Source organism: Magallana gigas, chromosome 8, assembly GCF_963853765.1.
Source record: "Magallana gigas chromosome 8, xbMagGiga1.1, whole genome shotgun sequence".
Lineage (NCBI taxonomy): Eukaryota > Metazoa > Mollusca > Bivalvia > Ostreida > Ostreidae > Magallana > Magallana gigas.
Window position 1 is genome coordinate 27,957,858 of NC_088860.1, and position 23,414 is coordinate 27,981,271.

Here is a 23,414-nt window from a genome sequence, read left to right on the forward strand (position 1 = left end):
TTTTATAAATCTTTCTCCTGCAATTTTGACATATAATTATTTATTTATTGCTTTATGCACATGTTCTTCCCGAAAAATGTACTACATTTATATTGCAATACTAATCTTATCCCACAATAGTATCATTTCCCAGAGTTGTTTTTAAATGGCAAACGCAGCAGTTTTTGCTCGGGATTACTTTTCTAAGTGACTTTGTCTCGAGTAACACAGAATGACCCCCCCCCCCCCCCCGGATGCTACGTGTCTGTGTATTAATAATTTACCTTGCTTATTTTATACAAAAATCTAAGTACTGGTGAAATTTATCATTATAATTATATATAAGTACAAACTGAGACGTATTTGCAACGATATTGTATTTTGTTGTTCAACATGTACGGAGAGGGCGAATTGAGTTTTTAATAACTCGTACCCAATCCCATTGTAATGTATAATTACAATGCAATAAAATGTAAGTTCAAATCAATAATTTACCACATAGGGGAGTAGCTAGGCGCGGAAATATGTTTCCATACATAAAAATATTAATTGACGTGTATTATATCGAGTGACATAAAAGGTGTTTTTCAACTAATAATGATATTAACTGATTAATAATAATAATACTTACAAATCAGACCCGACAGTAGATTAACCATAATAAATTTTATCTAAATTTTCATCGGAAACTGTCATATGAAAGGAATCTGATGTGTTCAATATTCCTAAGAAAGCCGAGGAATATAGTTTGAGATCTATTGTTCATCAATCATTATGATTATATTCGTATTTTCTTCATGGAATGGTTTTTAAAAGTGTTCTTCATTCACAATGAATTCTTCATTCAGTCATACCGTTTGATACTTATATTACAAAAGTCTTAAAAGCTTCCATACTTTCACGGAATTGTCATTTTGCCATTCTGTAGGTCTTTATGGCTTTCCATACAAGTTCACATTTACCTGAGTGTCAAAGGTTAAATACCGAATATTACTACGCTAAAGATTAAAGTTTTTGAACGATTTACTCAATTATTAACAGTCTTGATAACAATATTAATGTACAAATTAACAAGATAATCTAAATAAATATTTGTTATTTATTCTAGTGCAATAACATCGCTTGCATACTTTCTTTCACAACATATACGCAGCACTATATTGCGTGCTGAACATTGTTGAGAAAACCGGACACACCCTTGAAACAAAATGGCGGAGTATTTTGATGAACTCGACCCTAAAACTAGTTAAAGAGAATAGTTTAACAGCTATGTATTGGAACTTCAAAACCAGGAAATTTTTGCACAAAATATATCACAAGACGCTGGAATGTTAAAAGCCGAGTAAACAAATACAAATTTGAGAACAAGTCATTGGGAAAGTTTTTAACTCTTTAGACGACACTTGCTGTGATCTTATAGTGTCAAACATCATGGCTCAGCAACAGGTAAGAAGGCAAGGTACGCGGATCTGACCCCCGCCTACGACTGTCTGAAACATTGGAGGTTTTAATCATGGCATTTACATAACTTTTCACAATTTCCGACGTACATGTTACCAAATGAGTTGGATAATCTATTCATTAAAAGAACAGGTGTCCCTTCTTCATGTTCTTTACTGCCTAATTTAAAAAAAAATACCATGAGGATATATGTATTGTTTTTGAATTACAATGAATTGCATTCTTATGCCCATTGAAAACCTAAACTCAATATACATGTATAACAGACACAGATTCTTTTTAAAAACAAATATCCTTATACTGTACTATAGAACATTATGTTACTGAAAGATGCTTGTATAGATAATGGGCAAATGGGTAAAAGGATGAGATGCTGGGACTACTGTAAGGTGATAGTTTTATGATTTAGGTTAAGATATGTGACTTCCTCTCTAATGATTATTCTTGTTATGAAATAACTAAGATGTACACTTGTGTTATGCGTTTTCCAGTAAAATTGACTGAAATTAGAGTCCTTGAATATGGAATGGGATGTGGGGCTTGTTAAAGAATGTATTTTAATTAGAACCTTCAATATACTGTACATTTGAATAGGTAGAGTGCTTTCCATTTGATAAAAATCAGAAATTAGTTTTTTGCAGTAATTCAAATATTCTGTACATAATTGATAGTTTAATCTGGGAGGACTTTGATTTCGATGTTGTTAAAAGCTAATAATTTGATATAAAAATATTTATTATACAGTATACAGTCTTATGAATAATGAATTTGATATTTCATTCAGGGTTCAGGATGATATCCTATTGTATTACAAAATCAAGATTATATTGTACTTTTATTCAAAATTCAGATAAAAAGCCTAACATCAATAATATTGCCCTTATTTCATTAGAAATTATTGTGTTTTTTTAATTGAAAATAAAATTTATTATTGCAATGATGTGTCATCATAGGTCTTATATCCTAACACAAATATTGTAATATGCAAAATTTATATGGAAAATGCTGTAGTGTCTCTGCAACTCTAGGTTTTGAAGTCCCATTAGGCCAACCCGTTTATAGTATAGTTAATTTGTGCATGTGAATTCTACCCATATATGTCATTAACACAATTTCTATTCATCCATACTTATTGTCTTTTAGGATTTTTGTACTCTGTGTTCAAAATTAAATAGATATACAAAATGTATATCTTTATATATACATGTATGTTATAAAGTTCTCTAAGTTATGAAAACATTATGCATGTGTGTAGAGGGCCTTTTTATGTAAATCATTTACACAACAAATCATTCATTAAAACTATTTTAATATTAAAAGCAGTGTATCACTAAAAGAGAATTGTGTAGATATGTTTATATATCTCATTCTTTCATCTTTTCACTGAAAATGATAGTAACAACCAGGGACACAAGGATACTGCTCTTTCTCCATTATCCAACTCATTTGATTAATCTGTAATGATTGATAACACCTGGTTAATATCTATAACAGTAAGAAATTTGAATAATGTTCTTATATTTGTTGCACTCAAGCAAACATAATAACAAACCTGTGTTTTAGTGAAGGAAGCATTGCTCTGCGGGTATACATGTATTGCATTAACTGGTATTATACCTTTTTCCTAATTTAACCATTTGCAAGTTGTTGTAGAGGTATATCTTTTTTGACCCATGCATCAGTCAGTCCTTTTTTTAGGTCACCTGAGTTACTCAGGGGGCCTATTGCTGTTGGTCTTCATCCGACATTGTGTGGCATCTCTAAGATAAGAGGAATCTAAATTGTAAAATTTATTACCATACCACCCCTGTGGGCAGGGCCAAATATTCAAAAAAGGCTAAATTTTCAAAAATCGTTCATGAAATTCATGGTCCCTGGGTCAGGGGTTCAAGCATTGGGGTGGGGCCAATATTGCCATGTAGTGAATGTGTATTACATCTTAAGAAATCTTCTCTACACCCATATATATTTGAGGAAAAAACTAAATGCACGGTTCTAATGTCCATGAAGTCCTCTACCTAAATTGTAAAATTCATGGCCCCTTGGTCAGGGGTTCAGGCCCTTGGGCGGGACCAATTTGGCCATAAAGTGAAAAGTATTTAATCTTAGAAAATCTTCCTCTGTGTTTCCACAGCAGGGGAAGATAAACTGAATGCATGATTATGATGTCCGTGAAGCTGTCTATGTCCAGTATTAAATTCATGATCCATGAGTCAGGGATTCAGGCATTTGGGTAAAGCCAATATGGCCACATAGTGAAAATATATACAATTTAATAAAATTTTCTAATCTACTTTCAGAGTCATTGGAGACCAACTAAAACATATGTATTTTTTCCATAATGTTCTCTTCTTAAATTATGATATTATTGCCCATAAGACAAAGTTCAGGCTTTTTATTTAGGTGTGGTTGTTACAAATTTGGCAATAGCAAACATGAATTTCTTTTAGATCACGAGTTACTCAGGTTACTTATTTTAGTTTGTAAACATTAAAGGGGCATGGTCACGATTTTGGTCAAAAATTATTTTACCTATTTTAATGCTTATAATGCTTCAGTAAGGCATTTTTATAGACAACCAAAATTTGACTGTCATTTGTTGAATTATAAGCGAGTTACAGAGCTTACAATTCCTTGCTGTGTATAAGAAAGCATTTGTTTACGTTTTGAATGTTGAAGTGAAAATTCCACATTTAGACCCAAAATGAAGGTATTTAACGTTAGGAACTGTTTATATATGCTTCAAATGAATAAGAAGAATAAAAAATCAGCTTGAAAGGATATTTTACTGGTATATTGAACCTATGTTAACAAAAACAGGGCTTGACCCTTGTTTACATGACTAAGAATTGTGAGCTCTAGCTGTATCTTGTTTACAACTTAACAACTGACTCTCAAATTTCATTTGATCATTAGAAATGCATTCCTTAAGCATTGTCAATAATAAAAACAGAAAAATAGAATTTGACCGAAATCGTGACCATGCCCCTTTAAATGATAAAAGCGGGGGTAACAGTCAGAGGACTTAGGATTCCAAAATGAATCTTAGAATCCAAACATAAGAGTTAGACTCCCAAACAGGTCCATGCATCTACGGGCTATGGTACTCAGGTGACTGTCAATGCTTGTGGGCCTCTTGTTTTTCAATGCAACCCCCTTTAACTTCTGGATAAAATCTTGTTAAACTTTGTAGTTTGTAGTTGATAAAAACATGTTATATATATTCTGATTCAATTATTCTTCTGAAAAATTGGGCCCTTTAAAGTTTTAAACATAGAATTCTGGCCAATATTAAAATTGCTGCGGTAACTGTTTGTCATTGCAACTCCTATGAAACACCAGAATAGAATTTCATGAAACTGTGCTTAATATGTAAACAATAAAATGATAATTCATGTGTGTGTGAATTTAAGATATCTTGCATTATAGAAAAAATACATATTAAAAGCAGGTTGCAATTTTTTTTTCAGTGCTTTCTCCCTTCATATATTTATAATGCACAGGTTGCTATTCAGTATGTGCAGCATGATATGTTAAGTTATTTGGGAGAATTTGGCATGTGACCCCACAAATTGTTTTCTTTTATTTTCTTTAATATTACTATGATCCCCATTGAAGATCGAGTTTGATCAAAGATTAAAAAAAATTTGGTGCATTGTCACTGACAGCCATAAGCATGAATGAAATAGGGTACAACTCATTGAAAGTCATGTAGTGTTTGCTGTGACTTCTACATAGTGAAGGTGGTGTGAGTTGTGAATGAAGGTTAGAATGTTCAGTGAGAGGACGAAAACAACTCTGGGTATCTCGGAGTGATGTGATATGTGCCTGTGATATATGCACAGAAAGAAAAGCCCATTCATTTTTGGACTGAGTCACATTAATACTTTTAACTATCAAATTTTTCCCCCAGTTAAAATTTTTCTTAATTCTTAAAAATGATAAGACCTGAAGGTGGAAATTTTTTGCACATATTCCAACATTGTAAACTATGTTAAATTTAGGTAGTGGTGTACTTTATGCTCCTCTCTAGATTGTAAAAAGCAATAAGGAAGTGATTCAGAGGATACGGTTAGATACGGGGCATCTCAGTTACAAGGGTATATGTGCACATAAAACTTTGTGTCAAGTTTCATAAGAATGCAATATTGTTCAACCAAGAGAAATAATTCATACAAGATTAAATTTGCCTTGTTTGTTGTTGCTTTTAATTCACAAATACTGTCTGAAAAAATGTCCATTGCAAGTTTTCAATATACAGTTAAACTCGGATATAGCGAAGTCCTAGGGACCATTAGATTAACTTCGTTATATCTGTAATTCGTAATATCCGAATAACGAATTTGTAATAATAACTATACCAAATTCACTATTAAAATGTTTTCTTTCACCAGATTATGAATTTTGAAAATTGAGACTGAAATAGAAATATATTTTTTTGTTACCTTAAATAATCGTATTGTGAATTGAAAATTTAGTAAGAAAAAAAAATTCATTCAAAGTATTATGTTTAATGATAATGCAAACTTTTTAAAATGTAAAGAAATTCATTATAAAAGTGGTAAATGTTGTGATTATTCACCTCTGCGGGACTCAAAATCAGTTCGCTATATCAGTAAATTTGTTAATTCCGAATTCGTTATAACCGTAATATGTTGCAAATATTTGTTAAGAATTTTACCGGGGACTCAAAAAACTACGCTATATCCAAGAATTCACTATATATACATGTTTTTCAATTGATTGTTTATGGTATGGGTAAATGGGGCAAAAATAAATGGGCATGCAATAAATATGTTTAATATGTTTATTATTCCTCAATATGATAATTCTATATATTAACTCATCATCTGAATAGTTTAGACAAGCTGGGATTTATCAGCCTATTTTAGGAAACGCCATTTTTGGGGAATTGGGAAATTTTATCGACAGTTTGATGAAATTGGGGAAAAAGTTTTCTATGTTGAATACATCATAAATTTAGGATGTAGTCCACATAGACCTCTGAACGTGGACAAGCCAAAGAGCTAGACTTTTAAACATATCCAACTTATATAAGATTCCTATATTTGGTCGTTAATAGAAGTCTTTTTTTGAAATAAAAAGCTTAAATAAGAAGAACACAATTTATCAATATCCCTTTATACATATATAAAAAATGGATTGAAAATATATGTTTCTATATTTGAAATAAATCCTAATGCTTAACTTTTACTCAACTATCAATAATAACACGATACATTTACAGAATACCACAGAATTACTTGTCACAGACAGACTAGCGTGCGTTACTCAATTTGTATGCACACACCGCTGCAATTATGAGACTATATCTTTCAAAAAATAATGATTCAATGCTTAAATATTGTATCAAATTTTTTGTATATTAAATTATCATATTGTATCATATGATATTGTTTTATTGTATATTGTATATTATGATATAATATTGTATTATATATTATTGTATTAAATGATATTGTATCATATGATGGTAAGAAATTTATGAATCAGATATGATATGATATTGTATCAAATTTTTTGTATATTATATTATTATATTGTATCCTATGATATTGTTTTATAGTTTATATTTGATACAATATCATATCTTGATATAATTTTATATCATAAAAAACAAAAGCGATGTGTAAGAACAGAAATTTCCAGATTGTGAAAGTGGAACTTACCAGTCACACAGACTGGTAATACATGTACTGTATTTTTCCGACGATTAGTCAGTATTTTTTTTCTCTGAAGCAGAGCACCCAATTTATCGTCGATATTTTCTAATATCATTAGACAAATGTTTTTCTATCGGTTTTGCTGGTAGGACCGATAGTTTTCAGAAACTCTGTAATAAACATATGATTATCAAACAATTCTTTAACAATGATATTGTATCAAACCACACTACAGTATCCATGAATATCCAAGATCATTAACTATGTGAAGCCTCATCTTGGTGATCTTTGTAATCTTTGACTACCTATTTTTCGTTACAAAATTTAATTTCACATCTCGCAACTTGTTGCAAAAAAGGATGTAGCACCACCTATGCATGTGCGTTAAATTATCCCCTCACGAAACTTTTTGCAAAGGGAATAGCATTGCTTTTGTAGTGTTTGTAAATTTGCAAAATTGTGGTCAAAATTTCCCATAATATTAAGAGTGGAACTGGTCCAAGATAGATTCAGAATAGACTTGGATGAATCTTGCGAACATTAATCTGACACTGTGATTTAGTTTCATAGTAATAGCTGCATATCATCTGTAACTCTCCTTACAAAGGACTATGTGCGGTTTTATGCATTTTTTGCCCCCAAAATCAAAGTTTTAGAAAGAGCTTTAAAAATAAGGTGAACGATAGTTAAAATCATATTTGAAATAAAGGTGTAAAAGGTTATCACCAAAGTGACGTCATAATGTAGAAATGACGTCATGAAGATTGCATTATTTTGAGAAATTGATGTTTTGTAGCGAAATATGGGTGTTTTCCGATGGTTTTTCGACTGGGAAACATCGAGCGCAGGCTTGCTCAAGTACCATTTTTTAGTATAATGTGTATAACAATCTGAAGAAAAACATATGTTAAAATCGTACTTGAGCAGACCTGCGCTCTATACTTCCGAATGCATAATATAGAGCAAAAATGAGAATATTTTCATTTGATTGCAAATTTGCGGGAATTTGGCCATTTAGGTGACGTCATAGATACACAGCGAATGAGCAATGATGACTAAAATCATTATTTAAGTTATAGGCACCCTCTATACAATGATTTGTGAAGATTTTATTTTTATACGATACTATTTAAAAATTGGTTGAAATCGGGGGCAGATATTTGACGATACCGCACATAGTCCTTTGGGTTGACATTTGGCATGCTAAAATTTCTCACCTAGCATTGACTGACTACAGATTGCTAGAATCTACAGCTAAGATTGATTATAAATCATAGATTTGCTTACATGGAACGTCAGATTTAATGTACATGTATGTTACTTAATGTAGCATAGATGGTGTTTCTCTAAAGGGAAAACTACCGGTATTCAACCAAGTAAATGTACCCCCCCCCCCCCCCCCCCCCCACACACACACACAATGTATAGGAATATTATGTTGAACACCCCAGAATTTCCAGAATTTTGGGCTAGGGATATATGTATATATGTATGTATGCTTACTGGTAATATAAGTCCATTTCCTCCATGATATTTCATGTCACTAGGGGATGGATGCTCCACTTAGTGGTGCTCTTGTTTATATGTTAATAATACATTGTATAAACAGTTACTTCTTTTGTCTTTTAATAAGAATTTGCCCATACAAAATATTCAGACCGAGGTTTCTTGACTTTAGACAGAAAAAACCCCATGTTTTTAACTGGATGTTGTTTTCTCGCATTATCACCGGTGTGAGATCGGTTTGTCCGGTGTGAGACAGCAGTGTGAGATTTTTCTGTCTTACACTGTGTATTACTACGCCGTTTTAAAACGTAAACAAATGTTGTCTGACGGTAGGGAAATGCACAATTGTGCATTGAGATTATCCATAAAGTAATTGTGTTGCATAATTAATTACAATTTTTCATATTTTAATTGAAAGAACTGTCGTATGCTTTCATTTAACTTGCACTATTTGAAGCACGCGGAGGGATAAACCGAAAATAATCTTTTGAACGTCATAACAGAAAGTTGTCAAACATCATTTTTTAAGCTAATATAATGCGAGAAAAATAATCATTCATTATAAACTCGTGTGGGATGGTGAAATTCCACCTCGGGGCCAAGATTCACGGTCTAGGACTCGGCAAAGCCTCGTCCTAGACAGTGAATCTTGTCCCCTCGGTGGAATTTCACTATCCCACACTCGTAATAATGAATGATTCTATTAATCTCCCATAATTAATTATAAAATGGACAATTTTAATGTATCAAAACACATGTATAATATTTTCAAGCTATTGCAAATTCTATTTATTGGATTTTTACTTTTTATTACTGGTAGGATTTTTGCACTATTGGTATTTAATTTCAAACAACCTTAGCTTGTCACCCTGTTGCCATTTGGGTGAACTAGGTTAGAGACCAGGTTGTAAGTATTCGCTACTTACAACCTGGTCTCTAACCTAGTTCACAGTGCTTTGTTACATGTAGCATTTAATGTGATATTAAATCAACAATTTTATGATACTGTAAACAAGACTGAGTTGCTAAAGATTTTGTGAGTGAAAAATGGAAGCACTCTGCTGTTGGTCATAGTTAAAGATGATTAATTTTATCATAGCAGCTTGTGTCAATAACAGACAGAAATGAAAATATACAAATTGTTTTTCCTCCAAATTATTTTTTCCTGAATAACTTATAAAAAAAAATCCAACTGTATAAGCTTCACATGATTTATATCATTTCAGCGTGGAATGCAGATTGACCCAGAGATATGCTTCACCAAAATGGACAAGATTGGGAAGGGATCATTTGGGGAGGTGTATAAAGGTCTGGATAATGAAACCAAAAAGGTGGTGGCCATTAAAATAATTGACCTCGAGGAGGCAGAAGACGAGATTGAGGACATCCAACAAGAGATCATGGTCCTCTCCCAGTGTGATAGTCCATATGTCACCAAATACTATGGCTCCTATCTCAAGGTCAGTGGAAATGCTGTGGTCAACAAAGTTTCAACTAAATCTATTCGATAGTTTTATAACAAAAGTTTGCAAAAGCACAATTTCAAGCTACAGGTGAATCTTGATAACTCGAACTTCAGGGGACCATGATTAAACTTCGAGAGATCAAGAGTTTGAGGGATCGAAAGTTTTTAAAAATCTGGAAATTTTTGTTCCGGTCATTTTGGTTCTAAAATTAAAGTAGCCAAGGTCATAGCAGAGCTCTTTATAATCAGTTTTATATCATAGATTATTTTCCATTTTATTAATCTGTTCAGATTGAGCAAATGACTGTAACGTATGTAAGGGGTAATGAGATTGAATTCGAAGTTCTATGCCAGCTTGAAAATTTCAAAGTTATAGGTCAAGGTCAAAGCAAAATTCTTTAAAATTCTTTTAATCCTTTTTTCCACTATTTAAATGGGCCCTTCAAGATGGTCACCATTTTATTGTTGTCTATTGTAGACTATTACAAAAATATGGAGCATAGCCCCTCTATAAAATAAAAGGTATTGAAGTTCTAAAAAACGACACTATTTGGAGGTTTTGATATGCATATCTAATTTAAATCAACATATTTCAAGTATTGATCACACTAAAGGGTTAAAAATCAATCATATGTTAAATATATATTCTTTTCATGAATTTTAGAATAATTAAATGCATCAGAATTGCAGAAATTTTTATTTTACAAGATCTTAAATGTTCTAATATAGGCATTTTACATGCCTTATTCCCCTATCTTGTTAGTATTCACTGTTGATTTAAGACTTGCCGTTGTAACAAATTGTTCACCATTCTTGTTAACCCCTTTGAGGAAAAAGTAAAAGAATTAGGTAGCATGGCACGGGTTGCTTTTTTGAGTCGGCTCGCGAAGCGAGCGAGTCCTTGTTATCATAGCCGTTTCTGCGAAAATTTTGCACTACATTATTCATGCCCTAAAGAAAATAGTGCAAGCATTAACCTCTTTTATTTGCGTGATTGCCAATTTGAAATGGTTAAACATTGTCATCTTTATTTACACATATATTTTTTAAGTTTTTCTCGATGTTTAAAAAACAAAAGCAAAACAAAGCAGTTTTTGTTCAATCTCTGCCCATGCATTCGACAACTTACATGGGGAAAACCTTGTTCCGTATTAATGAATGTAACTATTTGAGAAGTTCGGAATGGAGATGTGCATAAAATCTATTTTTAGAAAAACCCAGTTTGTTTTTATACCCCTGCTCCGAAGGAGAGGGGGTATACTGTTTTATCCTTGTGTGTCCGTCTGTCTGTCTGTCCGTCCGTAACAAAAAATTTCTGTCGCATTTATCTCAGCAACTATTTATCGCAGATGCTTGAAATTATTACACAGTGTTTGTTAAGGCATGCCATATCGTGGGATATATTTTTGTACCAATCAGACGTCAACTTCCTGTTAAATGACGACCTTGCTTATTTTTTAACCAAAATTTCTTCAAAGATTTCTCAGCAACTATTCATCGCAGATGCTTGAAATTTTTACACAATATTTGTGTAGGCATGCAATATCGTGGGATGTATTTTTGTACCAATTGGATGTCAACTTCCTGTTTAATGAGTATTTTGTTTATTTTTAGCCAAAATTTTCAAACAAATTTCCGTCAAAGATTTCTCAGCAACTATTTATCGCAGATGCTTGAAATTTTAACACACTATTTGTTTTGGCATGCCATATACTGGTCGTCATAATGTCTTCAAAATGCATTTTTATACCCCCGCTCCGAAGGAGAGGGGGTATACTGTTTTACCCTTGTGTGTCTGTCTGTCCGTCCGTAACAAAAATTTCTGTCGCATTTATCTCAGCAACTATTTATTGCAGATGCTTGAAATTTTTACACAGTGTTTGTTAAGGCATGCCATATCGTGGGATATATTTTTGTACCAATCAGATGTCAACTTCCTGTTAAATGACAACTTTGCTTATTTTTTAACCAAAATTTTCAAACAAATTTTCGTCAAAGATTTCTCAGCAACTATTTATCGCATATGCTTGAAATTTTTACACAATATTTGTATAGGCGTGCCATATCGTGGGATATATTTTTGTACCAATCAGACGTCAACTTCCTATTAAATGACGACTTTGTTTATTTTAGCAAAAAGAATTCTCAGCAACTGTTTATCGCAGATGCTTGAAATTTTTACACAGTATTTGTATAGGCATGCTATATCGTGGGATGTATTTTTGTACCAATCGGAAGTCAACTTCCTGTTTAATGAGTACTTTGTTTATTTATAGCCAAAATTTTCAAACAAATTTCCGTCAAAGATTTCTCAGCAACTATTTATCGCAGATGCTTGAAATTTTAACACACTACAGCCTACTCCAGATATATTGAAATTCAGGGGACCATGCAAATTATTTCAATATATCCGTATTTCAATATAAGCGAAATTGACTGACGTGAAGCCGCCATTTTTGAAAGTCCAATCCCGATGTAAGCATAGAAAACCAAACCCGAACAAATTCTTTGGTCATCATTTATCTATTACACTGAACAGATTACATGGAACATTAGTCCTTGAAAGTTTGATTAAATATATCCGAAAGTTTTGTAAGTTTCATTTTGTTACTATCTTAAACCTCATCATCATAATCTCCGATCACATTCTTTTACGTTTTAGAGAAAAATCACCAGACTCAAACGCTTCAAATCAGTACTGCTGAACGCTTCTTGTATACCATCGTAAGTGTACACGCAATAAGCTCAAAATCCTTAGCTAATTCGAATTTAGGCTTTGTCCTTTCATAGCCATAACTAGTTTGTATTTAGCGTCTAGAGATAAGGTATTTCTTTTCTGTGGGATTTCCATATTAGGTCTAGCATCAATACATCCGTATTCGTAAAAAACAAAAAATTCAACAGTAAAAACATTTTTGCTTTTTAATAGAAGTATAAAAACACACCTGATGAGAACTTTATTCACACCTTTGTATATCAACCGGTCAGTCTGGCATAATTACTGTCACCAACCGTGACGACAGCCGCCAGGGAGTACTTCAATATAACCATTATAAAAACAACTAATTGTCACCTTTGGGGACCGTTCAGTGGCTTCAATATAAGCGATATTTCAAAATAGCCGATTTCATTATATCCGTTAAATCAATGCAAAGAATATGAGAGGCAAAACCTGGGGATTTATTTCTATTTCAAAATAAGCGGAAATTCAAAATAAGCGATTTCAATATAAGTGGAGTAAGCTGTATTTGTTTTGGCATGCCATATTGTGGGATATATTTCTGTACCAAACGGATGCCAGCTTTCTGTTATATGTCGACTTTGCTTATTAGTCCCCTACCGGTTTCACCGGAGGGGACTATAGCTTTCCTCTGCGTCCGTCAGTCTGTCTGTCCGTCCGTCAGTCCGTCTGTCTGTCCCACTTCAGTTTTCCACACTTTTTTTCTTTATGCATTTGAGGAATAATATGAAACTTGCTGAACAGCTTCAAAATGTCAAACTACAGATCAAGTTTACACTTTTGTAGCGTCTGATTGACATATTTTCGAGAAAATTAATTTTTTATATTCCAATTTTTTAATGTTCGGGTTCGTTATCGGGTTCGGAGTGTATTGAATAAACGAGGCCAGTATGTAGTCAGTAATAATATCGTGCGTTACTTGTACCAATCCTTTTATCATATCTAACAAAAAAAATAAATTCTGTAAAATAGTGTTAAACATTGTGTTGTAAATTTAATCGGCAGGTTTATTTTTTTTTGTATTATTATTGCAATCGGGTTCATTGTCGGGTTGGGCTGTTTAACTGTTTGGTTTGATTCGGGGTACAGAAGACGGTAAGAAATGATATTGTGCATAACAGTGCATTGTTTTCACAAATTTTTACCAGCGAATACAGAATAGACTTGGCGAAATTACAGGAGATGAAATAGAGAGTATTACTTCACCTATTTTGTATTTAATTTCTATATCAACCATATAGTTTTAATTTCCTCTGTTCTTTTTTCTCTGATTAAAGCATGATATCTCGTTTACATTTTACAATAGCTCTGAAATAGTTGTGTGCTTGGAAGCTTTCATAGAATAATACAAACCGGTAGGGGACGTGTATTGCTTATGCAATGCTCTTAGAATGCTTGTTTTACATATTCACATCAGAGCGGGGGTATCACTAGTGAGCATTGGCTCACAGATATCTTGTTTGCAAATATTTTAATATAAAATTAAAGTGCTTGGTGAATGTAAAAAAATTTCCAATTTGAAAAAAAGAATAATAATCATAATGCATAATTATATATTAATTCAGTATAATGTATTAATTTTTTGTAGGGATCCAAGTTATGGATTATCATGGAATATTTAGGAGGAGGGTCTGCACTAGATCTAATGAAGGCTGGAGCTTTCTCTGAGAATGATATTGCCATCATCTTACGAGAAATACTTAAAGGACTAGATTATTTACATTCTGAGAGGAAATTGCATAGAGATATCAAAGGTAAATGTATATATATGCCATATGATATTATGGGTAAAGTAAAAAAACCAGAAGTACTTTCACTTAGATCATGTAGATTACAAGAAAAGAGAATTTAGGTTGAAAGTTAAAAAATCTTCTAAATGATGTTTTTGTCACAAATTACAGGAATGTGTCTTTTCTGATCAAATTTTGTCTGTTGTTGATTTTGTTGTCTTAGTTGGCAAGCTTATGAACAAACATGATAACAAAATATATCAAATAAAATGCTAGTATGATATTTTGTATCATTTGATGCAAGTGGGTATCAGTATTATACAATAGGGCCAAATTATGTGTTATGTGTTAAATGTGTTATTAATTATGTGTTATTTTTTTTTTTAAATTGTTGAAATTTTCAGGGGCTGTCAACAAATTGACCCAGTATTCCAATATTTATTCAACTTATGTGTAGAGATGTTTGGATTTTTCATAAGACAAAAGAAAAACATTAGATGTATTAAGATGAGAAAAGAAAATTATGCCTATTACAATTTGCAGATGATACAAGCAAAAGCAATCTGGATTTGCGCAAAAATTAATTGCAATACAATTTGCAGTGATACTGGTCTACAATGGACGACAGAACCTTTTACAATTCTTGTAGTAACATATACTGCTAACCTTAAAAACATGGAACTATTGAATTTTGATAATAAACTTAAACTAGTTTAGAAAGAAATTACCGGTAATCGCTGGTCGAAAAGAAATATTTCAGCATTGAGAAAAATTTCAGTTGTGAAAAGTTTACTTTTATCAAAATCCACACATTTATTCATTTCTCTTCCAAAACATAGTTAGGGCCCCGCAAGGATTTGCGGGTGCCCTATAGTAATCACTCTGTCCGTCCGTCCTTCTGTCCGTCCGTCTGTCACTCTTCCGTCCACAAATTTCCTGTTTTTTTCTAATAACTTTTTTTATGGTTGCCCAATCAAGTTCAAATTTGGTATGGTAGTTCAGTAGGCAGAAATACATATTTTGATGCTAAGTTTGGTTCTCTATGTCTTCTGGTTTGGAGCTGGGGTGGTGGGGTAGATTCCTAACTATGCATAAGAAGAATGGGCAAAGAGAGATAACTGCTGAGAATGAATGGGCAAAGAGAGATAACTGCTGAGAATGTTACCATTGTATACATGGAAGGCTGTGCAATATTTGTCCTTTGGGATTAATTAACCTTCCACAGGAAGAAAATCCTAAGCTTTATCTCTATCTGTCACATTGAGATTAATTACTGCACTGCCTGTGTCTGCAAATGAACTTTGTTTTGAAGTTAAGGTCAATTTTGAATGATGTGTAGTATTGTGTACATTCTTTGAAATATGGATTTAAAATATAATATTCATATTTTATTTTGGTTAAAATACTGTACACAATGATTTATAATAATTTATTGAATAGAGGCAAAGCCTAGGTATCATTGCATTGGTCTCAATTCTTTGTTTTTTTAACAAATTTTATTTCATCCCATGTTAACCCACTTTATCCCGTGGATATAACTCATTGGATATTTTTGTGATATCCCACAGTTGTGACTTTACAATGGGATTTGCCTAGGCATAATGAAGTAAAATAATGTAGATTTTATAAACAGTATAAACATTGATTGCGGTGTATAAAACATGGGATAAATAGAATCTCATATGATTTGTAGTATAATATGATTTTTATCCAACTTGTGTGTTTTATTCCCTCACTAAGGCTCAAGAAAAAAACACTTTAATTGTTGGATGAAAATCATATCCAACTACAAATCACTAGATCCTATATATTCCAGTTCTTTACATCTTCTACCGGGCATTTATTTTTCATCATTGTTAATATAAAGAGGATGGAATTCAAAGTTTTTTTCACTTCTCTATATTAATTGTCATAGCGGGGCCCTTCCTGACTGGTCAGTTTTCTAGTTCTCAATGGATACAGCAATTTGAAAAACTCTGTATAATTTTATTTGGGGAAATAAAATAGGTAAAAATATCATTAAAACAACATGGGTTAGGAGACTTTAAACAACTAACTCAAGCTGGATAGGTATTTTTTTAGCTCACCTGAGCTGAAAGCTCAAGTGAGCTTTTCTCACGTCACATTTTGTCTGTTGTCTGTCTGTAAACTTTTCACATTTTTAACATCTTCTCAAGAACCACTGGGCCATTTTCAACCAAACTTGGCACAAAGCATTCTTAGCCTAAGGGGATTCAAAGTTGTGAAAATTAAGGATCATGCCCTTTTGCAAAGGTAGATAACTAGGAATTTATGAAAATTTTCGAGAAATTTTCAAAAATCTTCTTCTCATAAACCATAAGACCAGGAAAGCTGACACTTGTGTGAAAGCATTCTCAGGTAGAATAGATTTAAGGTTGTGAAAATCATGATCCCCAGGGGTAGGTTAGGGCCACAATGGGGGGGGGGGTCAAAGTTTAACAGGAATATACAGAGTAAATCTATAAAAATCTTCTTCTCAGAAACTAATCAGCCAGGAAAGCTGACACTTGTGTGGAAGCATCCTCAGGTAGTGTAAATTCAAAGTTCTGAAAATCATGACCCCCGTGGGTAGGGTGGGGCCACAATGGGGGGTCGAAGTTTTACATAGGAATATATAGAGTAAATCTTTAAAAATCTTCTTCTCAGAAACTAATCGGCCAGGAAAACTGAACTTGTATGAAAGCATCCTCAGGTAGTGTAGATTCAAAGTTGTGAAAATCATGACCCCCGGGGGTAGTTTGGGGCCACAATTGGGGGTCGAAATTTTACTTTGGAATATACAGAGTAAATCTTTAAAAATCTTCTTCTCAGAAACTAATAAGCCAGGAAAACAGAAACTTGCATGAAAGCATCCTCAGGTTGTGTAGATTCAAAGTTGTGAAAATCATGACCCCCAGGGGTAGGTTAGGGCCACAATGGAGGGGGGGGGGTTGTAGTTTAACATAGGAATATTATAGGGTAAATCTTTAAAAATCTTCTTCTCAGAAACTAATCAGCCAGGAAAGCTGAAACTTATGTGGAGGCATCCTCAGGTAGTGTAGATACAAAGTTGTGAAAATCATGATCCCCAGGGGTAGGGTGGGGCCACAATGGGGGGTCAAAGTTTAACAAAGGAATATATAGAATCTTCTTCTCAGAAACTAATCAACCAGATGATTCTTTATAATTGTAAAGACTTTGGCTCCAGGACAATTCTTTAGCCTCACGAGAAGGTTCAGAGTTTGATGTAGCTTTATATCCCATATATAAACTATTGTTGAGGATCTTTTTGAGAACTGCAATACTCAACATATGATATGACTATAAAATCATCCTGTTAGAAAAGGGACTAGTGATTATAAACATAAGAATATCCAGGAGGAAAATGGATTTTATTGATACAGGATCTACATGTACATTGTCCAGATAGTTTGTATTATGACTCCATTGAGCTGATTTTATCATATCTATTGTTCCTCAGGTGAGCAATGTGGCCATGGGCCTCTTGTTTGTAAATGGCAGTGATATTGATTTTATTATAACTTACATAGTTTTTAGGAATTTCAGCTGACCATGTTATAATGAATTTGCTTAAAGATTTCTTATGAATTCGCTTTAGTGTAGATTGAATTATGGTTTTAATGAAGTTTTTTCTATGGTTCCTTGAAATTCACTATAAACGATTTTTGCTGTACTTATGTCATTGCTTTTTAGCTCACCTGAGCTGAAAGCTCAAGTGAGCTTTTCTGATCACATTTTGTCTGTCGTCCATCTGTCCGTAAACTTTTCACATTTTCAACATCTCCTCAAGAACTACTGGGCCATTTTCAACCAAACTTGGCACTAATAATCCTTAGGCAAAGGGGGTTTAAAGCTGTGAAAATTAGGGGCCACACCCTTTTTCAAGGGGAGATAATTAGAAATTAATGAAAAATTTCTCAAAAATCTTCTTCTCAAGAACCATTGAGTCAGGAAAGCTGACACTTCTGTGGAAGCATCCTCAGGTAGTGTAAATTCTAAGTTGTGAAAATCATGACCCCTGGGGGTAGGTTGGGGCCATAATGGGGGGGGGGGGGGTCGAAGTTTTACGTAGGAATATATAGAGTAAATCTTTAAAAATCTTCTTCTCAAAAATTAATCAGCCAGGAAAGCTGAAACTTGTTAGGAAGCATGCTCAGGTACTGTAGATTCAAAGTTGTGAAAATCATGACCCCTGGGGGGTAAGTTGGGCCACAATGGGGGTCGAAGTTTTACATAGGAATATATTGAGTAAATCTTTGAAATGACTCCATTTATCTGATTTTATCATACTTATTGTTCCTCAGGTAAGTGATGTGGCCAATGGGCCTCTTGTCTTGTCTAAGTCTTACTATTTAACAAACTCAGCAATCAAGTAAAGATAAGTAAGTTAAATTGACTTGCAGATTGAGAGTCTTGAATTTTTTATTTGTTTTGAAACCTTTAAAACTTTAGAGGCATGTAAAAAGACATTTGTAGTGAGTATTATTTTGGTATCGATGTATGTAAAATGTGTTGATATAAAATGCATGCAGAGGTGAGGTAAAGTATCCCAACAGTATATCTTAAATATAAAAAAATAACGAAAGTGGTGAATTATGATTATGATAAACACAATTGAATTTTCTTTCTAGCTGCTAATGTGTTGCTATCAGAGATGGGAGATGTCAAACTGGCAGACTTCGGAGTTGCAGGACAACTAACTAATACAACAAACAAAAGAAACACATTTGTTGGGACACCTTTCTGGATGGCACCCGAGGTCATCAAACAATCTGCTTATGACACCAAGGTAATTGCATGTAGCAATCCATTCCTAAAAAAGTTTTCCATAAACATTGACAATGTTTCTGAAGGTTTTTAGCTCACCTGAGCCGCAGGCTGTAATATCTAAGCCTTATATATATATATAGTAGATTTAATTCTGTTCAAACCATCAATCTGGTGGGTCAAAAAGTGGCCCAAATGTTGGTTGATTAATGGCGTGACGTGGCGTCGGTAGCCGAGTGGTTAAGGTGCAGGACTCATGACTGAAAGTTGTGGGTTCGAATCCTGGCCGCGGCAAGTCGACGTTGTGTCCTTGGGAAAGACACTTTACATGTATTTCCTCACTCCACCCAAGTGTAAAATGGGTACCTGGCTATAGACAGTGAAAGATACTGTCGGAATGTGAGTGTTTGAGCGCCTTAACGGCTGCCGCACTGAGAAGGCTCTGGAATGCTTTAAGGTCTGCTGGGGTTATAATTGTAAAGCACTTTGAGAAATGCTTCGGCAATTTTAAAAGGGCTTTATAAAAACTTGCAATTATAATTAATTATTATTAAGTTTATGAAAGAAAATTTCGGGAGGGAATCATTATTGGCTGTTAACAATTCATAGATCATCTGAGTCATTTGGATGACTTATTGCTGTCAGATTATCTTCCATCATTGTAAGTTGTCTCTCATGAGTAAAGCCTGGAAAATTTGAATTAGATACAAATTTTTACTCACCTTACACAAAGGCTTATATGATGTTTTATGATAAAAATAATTGTGTGTTGTCTATTGTCATGATTGTTGTAATTTTTGTGGTTGACTCACCACATTTTGATCTAGTGTCAGCTTAATTTTCAGGATTTTGTACACATGATTTTTGTTTGTTTATGGTACCAAATTATTGTATATTAATCTGCTAAATTTGGCATGGTCAAATAAGTGTTTACATATTTTTAACATTGAACTAGACTTAGACTTGTGTGTGCACGGGTTAACATTGCATATGATATTGGAAATTTACGAAACAGATACATTGACACTGTATTGTTGACATTTACATAACAAAGCTATAAGCATACAAAAATGCTATAAATTTCACTACACTCTGCTTAGTTAGAATAATCTAACAGTGTCTCGGGACAGGCCTTCACCACAGTTAAAATGCCTCCCATGTACCTGTAATGTAGCAAAAATTTGCATAATTGCTCAAAAACGATTCTGGAGAAAATTGAATTGAAAATTTCATGGGTTGAAATGATTCCTTAGCAATTTTTAATTGATGATGTATGACTTATTAATTTAGGCTGACATTTGGAGTTTGGGTATCACGGCTATAGAACTGGCAAAAGGAGAACCCCCTAATTCAGACCTCCATCCGATGAGAGTGCTTTTTCTTATCCCCAAAAACAACCCCCCACAGTTGACTGGGAATTTTACCAAGCCATTTAAAGAGTTTGTAGAGCTGTGCCTTAACAAGGATCCAAATAATGTGAGTATTCAAATTTTCTTCTGCTGGACTTAGGTTCAAACTGAAATGACTGATATTTTAATGATGTTTTCATTTTAATGCTGGAATTTACTCATCTTCGCTAGCCAAAAGTTTTTCGGTTTACTCTGCTCCCCATAAACCCTTGGCAGATTTCATTACGAAAACTCTGTGATAAGCTCCGTTTTATGATTGGCTGCAGCTGCGAGTAGCTGATCCAATCGCAGTGCTGGTAAATATAAACTTTAAAAGAAAACACAAGTGTGATCTTTGGTAAAACATTCGGTGCTTTTAACAAGTTGAGACACAAGTTCTCGAGTACAGTGCCTCCCCAACGATGGTTTAACCAGATCGCTTTAAAAACCTTTATGTTTCACTGTTAATGAACATAGTTATACAAACTTGTCATTGCACACGTGAGAGCATGGGAAGTAAACATGGCAAATGTTGAAGTTGCCTATCCCGTTAGTCTATACGTTCCTGCTTATGATTATTGCTTTTAAGGGTTCAATGAGCTGTGTTTTATTTAATTTCTTTGGTCTGCAATATTCACGACAATTATACCTGGTTTTATGGCATGAAAGCTTTCATATAAATCGGCTACTTTTTCACTCACGGTACAGGTCCTTACAAAACATTTTGAATGAAATATTCTGTGCTTTCCAGAGATTTTACTTAATTTGTATTTGATAACATCGTTAATTATGTTCCGATATTCGGTAGTCAACAAGTTTTCAAGTTGTATTAATGCAGTAGTGTGTATATAACCAGTTGTTTAAAATTGATTAAAATGGGCAGAACTCAAGTTGCTCGCTCGATAGCGCCACCTCATCACCGAGTTTTCATAACACATCTACGGTATTTTGTAAATACAACTTCTTTTAAACCACTGCATGAAATTTGGTGAAACTTTGTAGGCATTTAGAACACAATGTGCACATGCGCATATTACCTGGAAATTCTGATTCTATTATTTTTCTGGAAATTTCAGCCCTTTTAAGCTTGGAGTTTTGTCATATATTGAATAAGCAATGAATGGTTGTAAGCACAACTCCTCTTGAACAATTGTATGGAATTTGGTGAAACTTTGACGGCATTTAGGACACAATGTGCAGATGTGCGTATTACCTGGAAATTCTAATTCTGTTATTATTCTGTAAATTATAGCCCTTTTGATCTTAGAATTTTGGCTATATATTGAATTTAGTAAAGCCCCTTGCACTTGGCGCACAAGCACTTTACAACACTTTGCAAACAGAATTTTTGGGCTTTGCCTGAGCTAATGCATACATTGCATTGTTGCATGCACTTTTGTGGTCACATCAAGTCTCCTCAAAATTGTGGACATTCACACTATTAAGACGCAGCTGAATGCGATCCAAATTATTGCAATGCAATGCACGAACATTAGTACAAATGTTTTACAACGTTTTGTGTACTCGCAAGAGCAATGCACAATTTTCAAAGATCGTAAGACCCCAGTTGTAATCCTTTAATTCCATTTTATTTAGACTTTTAACTGTTAATGCATGAAAAAATTTGTATCCTTATGATAACAAACATGACTGGAATGACATGGTAGTCCACATTAAAATATTTTGAATTTTTTTTGTACTGAGCCCAATTTTTTTTCCTGAAAATTTTTTTCCATAAATTTTCTTTTCAAGACAAAATAAAATACATAGGGGCGAGCCATTTTCAGAGGGGCGGTTGGGGATGAAAATCTAAAAATTAATTTTATGTGGCCTAAAGATTGAAATGAGTGAAAATAAACCAGGGGGAATAATTCCCTAATACAGCATATATACTGTACAAGCATATCTATTTCAGGTCACAATTGACCTTGATTTTTGCTGTTTTGAGGCAGAATTTTCTAGATTTATTGGTAGTGAGATTGAATAATGAAAGCCAGATGTCAAATTCATGCAAAATTTTGTAGTTACAGAAAACGGAACACAATCCCTAAATACACGAATATACCGGTAAATTTGAATTTTTTCAAAAAGTTAACACAATTATTTTGTTAACATGTTAGATTTATCAAATCCTCTTACACCATTTATTGGAAAAAATCGTAAATATAAGTCTGAAAACAATAGACATGAATTGAAAAGTCAACCACAGGTACATTTAATTATTTACTATCAAAAACGAATTTCGTGATGACAATGGAATCTTTCTATAAAAATTATTAAATAATTATTTGTAATACATACAGTTTGAAATATGTTTATCAAGTATCTGTAGTGAAATTATTCTTAATAAAGCTTTAATGTAGAACACTCAGTTTTATTTTCATATACCTGTTAGCACCTGTATTGTTTTATTAGTGACTTAAATAATTTTTTTTTCAATGAATATTGAAAATTTAATTCATTACAAATCCATTGATATATAATTTTCTATGTGTTTGATTTGCTAAGACCTGTAATAAGTCTATTCAAAAACACACACCAGCTGTTTTCAGTTCATCTGAAAACACTCTAAGGGAAGCCCAGGGTAGAGTGTTAAGGATATGGCCTATGCGTCAAAAGGTGGCATTAAGGGGTAAAGAGTTAATGAACAGTTTGTAAGCGCAACTCCTCTTA

At 33.3% G+C, this 23,414-nt stretch overlaps 1 protein-coding gene across 20 annotated transcripts in view; it reads left to right on the plus strand.

Annotated features, from left to right (window-relative positions):
* The first annotated feature begins 1,149 nt into the window (after positions 1–1,149).
* The window catches only part of LOC105327381 (serine/threonine-protein kinase 26), a 59,481-nt gene continuing 37,216 nt past the window's right edge, over positions 1,150–23,414 (plus strand). For 14 of the 20 annotated variants that reach the window (XM_034473129.2, XM_066069837.1, XM_034473136.2 and 11 more), the window contains exons 1-5: positions 1,151–1,425; positions 9,857–10,090; positions 14,424–14,589; positions 19,218–19,375; positions 20,644–20,829. In XM_034473129.2, coding sequence (XP_034329020.2) covers positions 1,411–1,425; positions 9,857–10,090; positions 14,424–14,589; positions 19,218–19,375; positions 20,644–20,829 — 759 coding nt within the window. In that variant the 5' untranslated portion in view covers positions 1,151–1,410. Of the gene's footprint in view, positions 1,439–9,856; positions 10,091–14,423; positions 14,590–19,217; positions 19,376–20,643; positions 20,830–23,414 lie in introns of all 20 variants that reach the window. The other 6 variants (XM_034473132.2, XM_034473147.2, XM_034473148.2 and 3 more) reach the window with 3 other exon arrangements.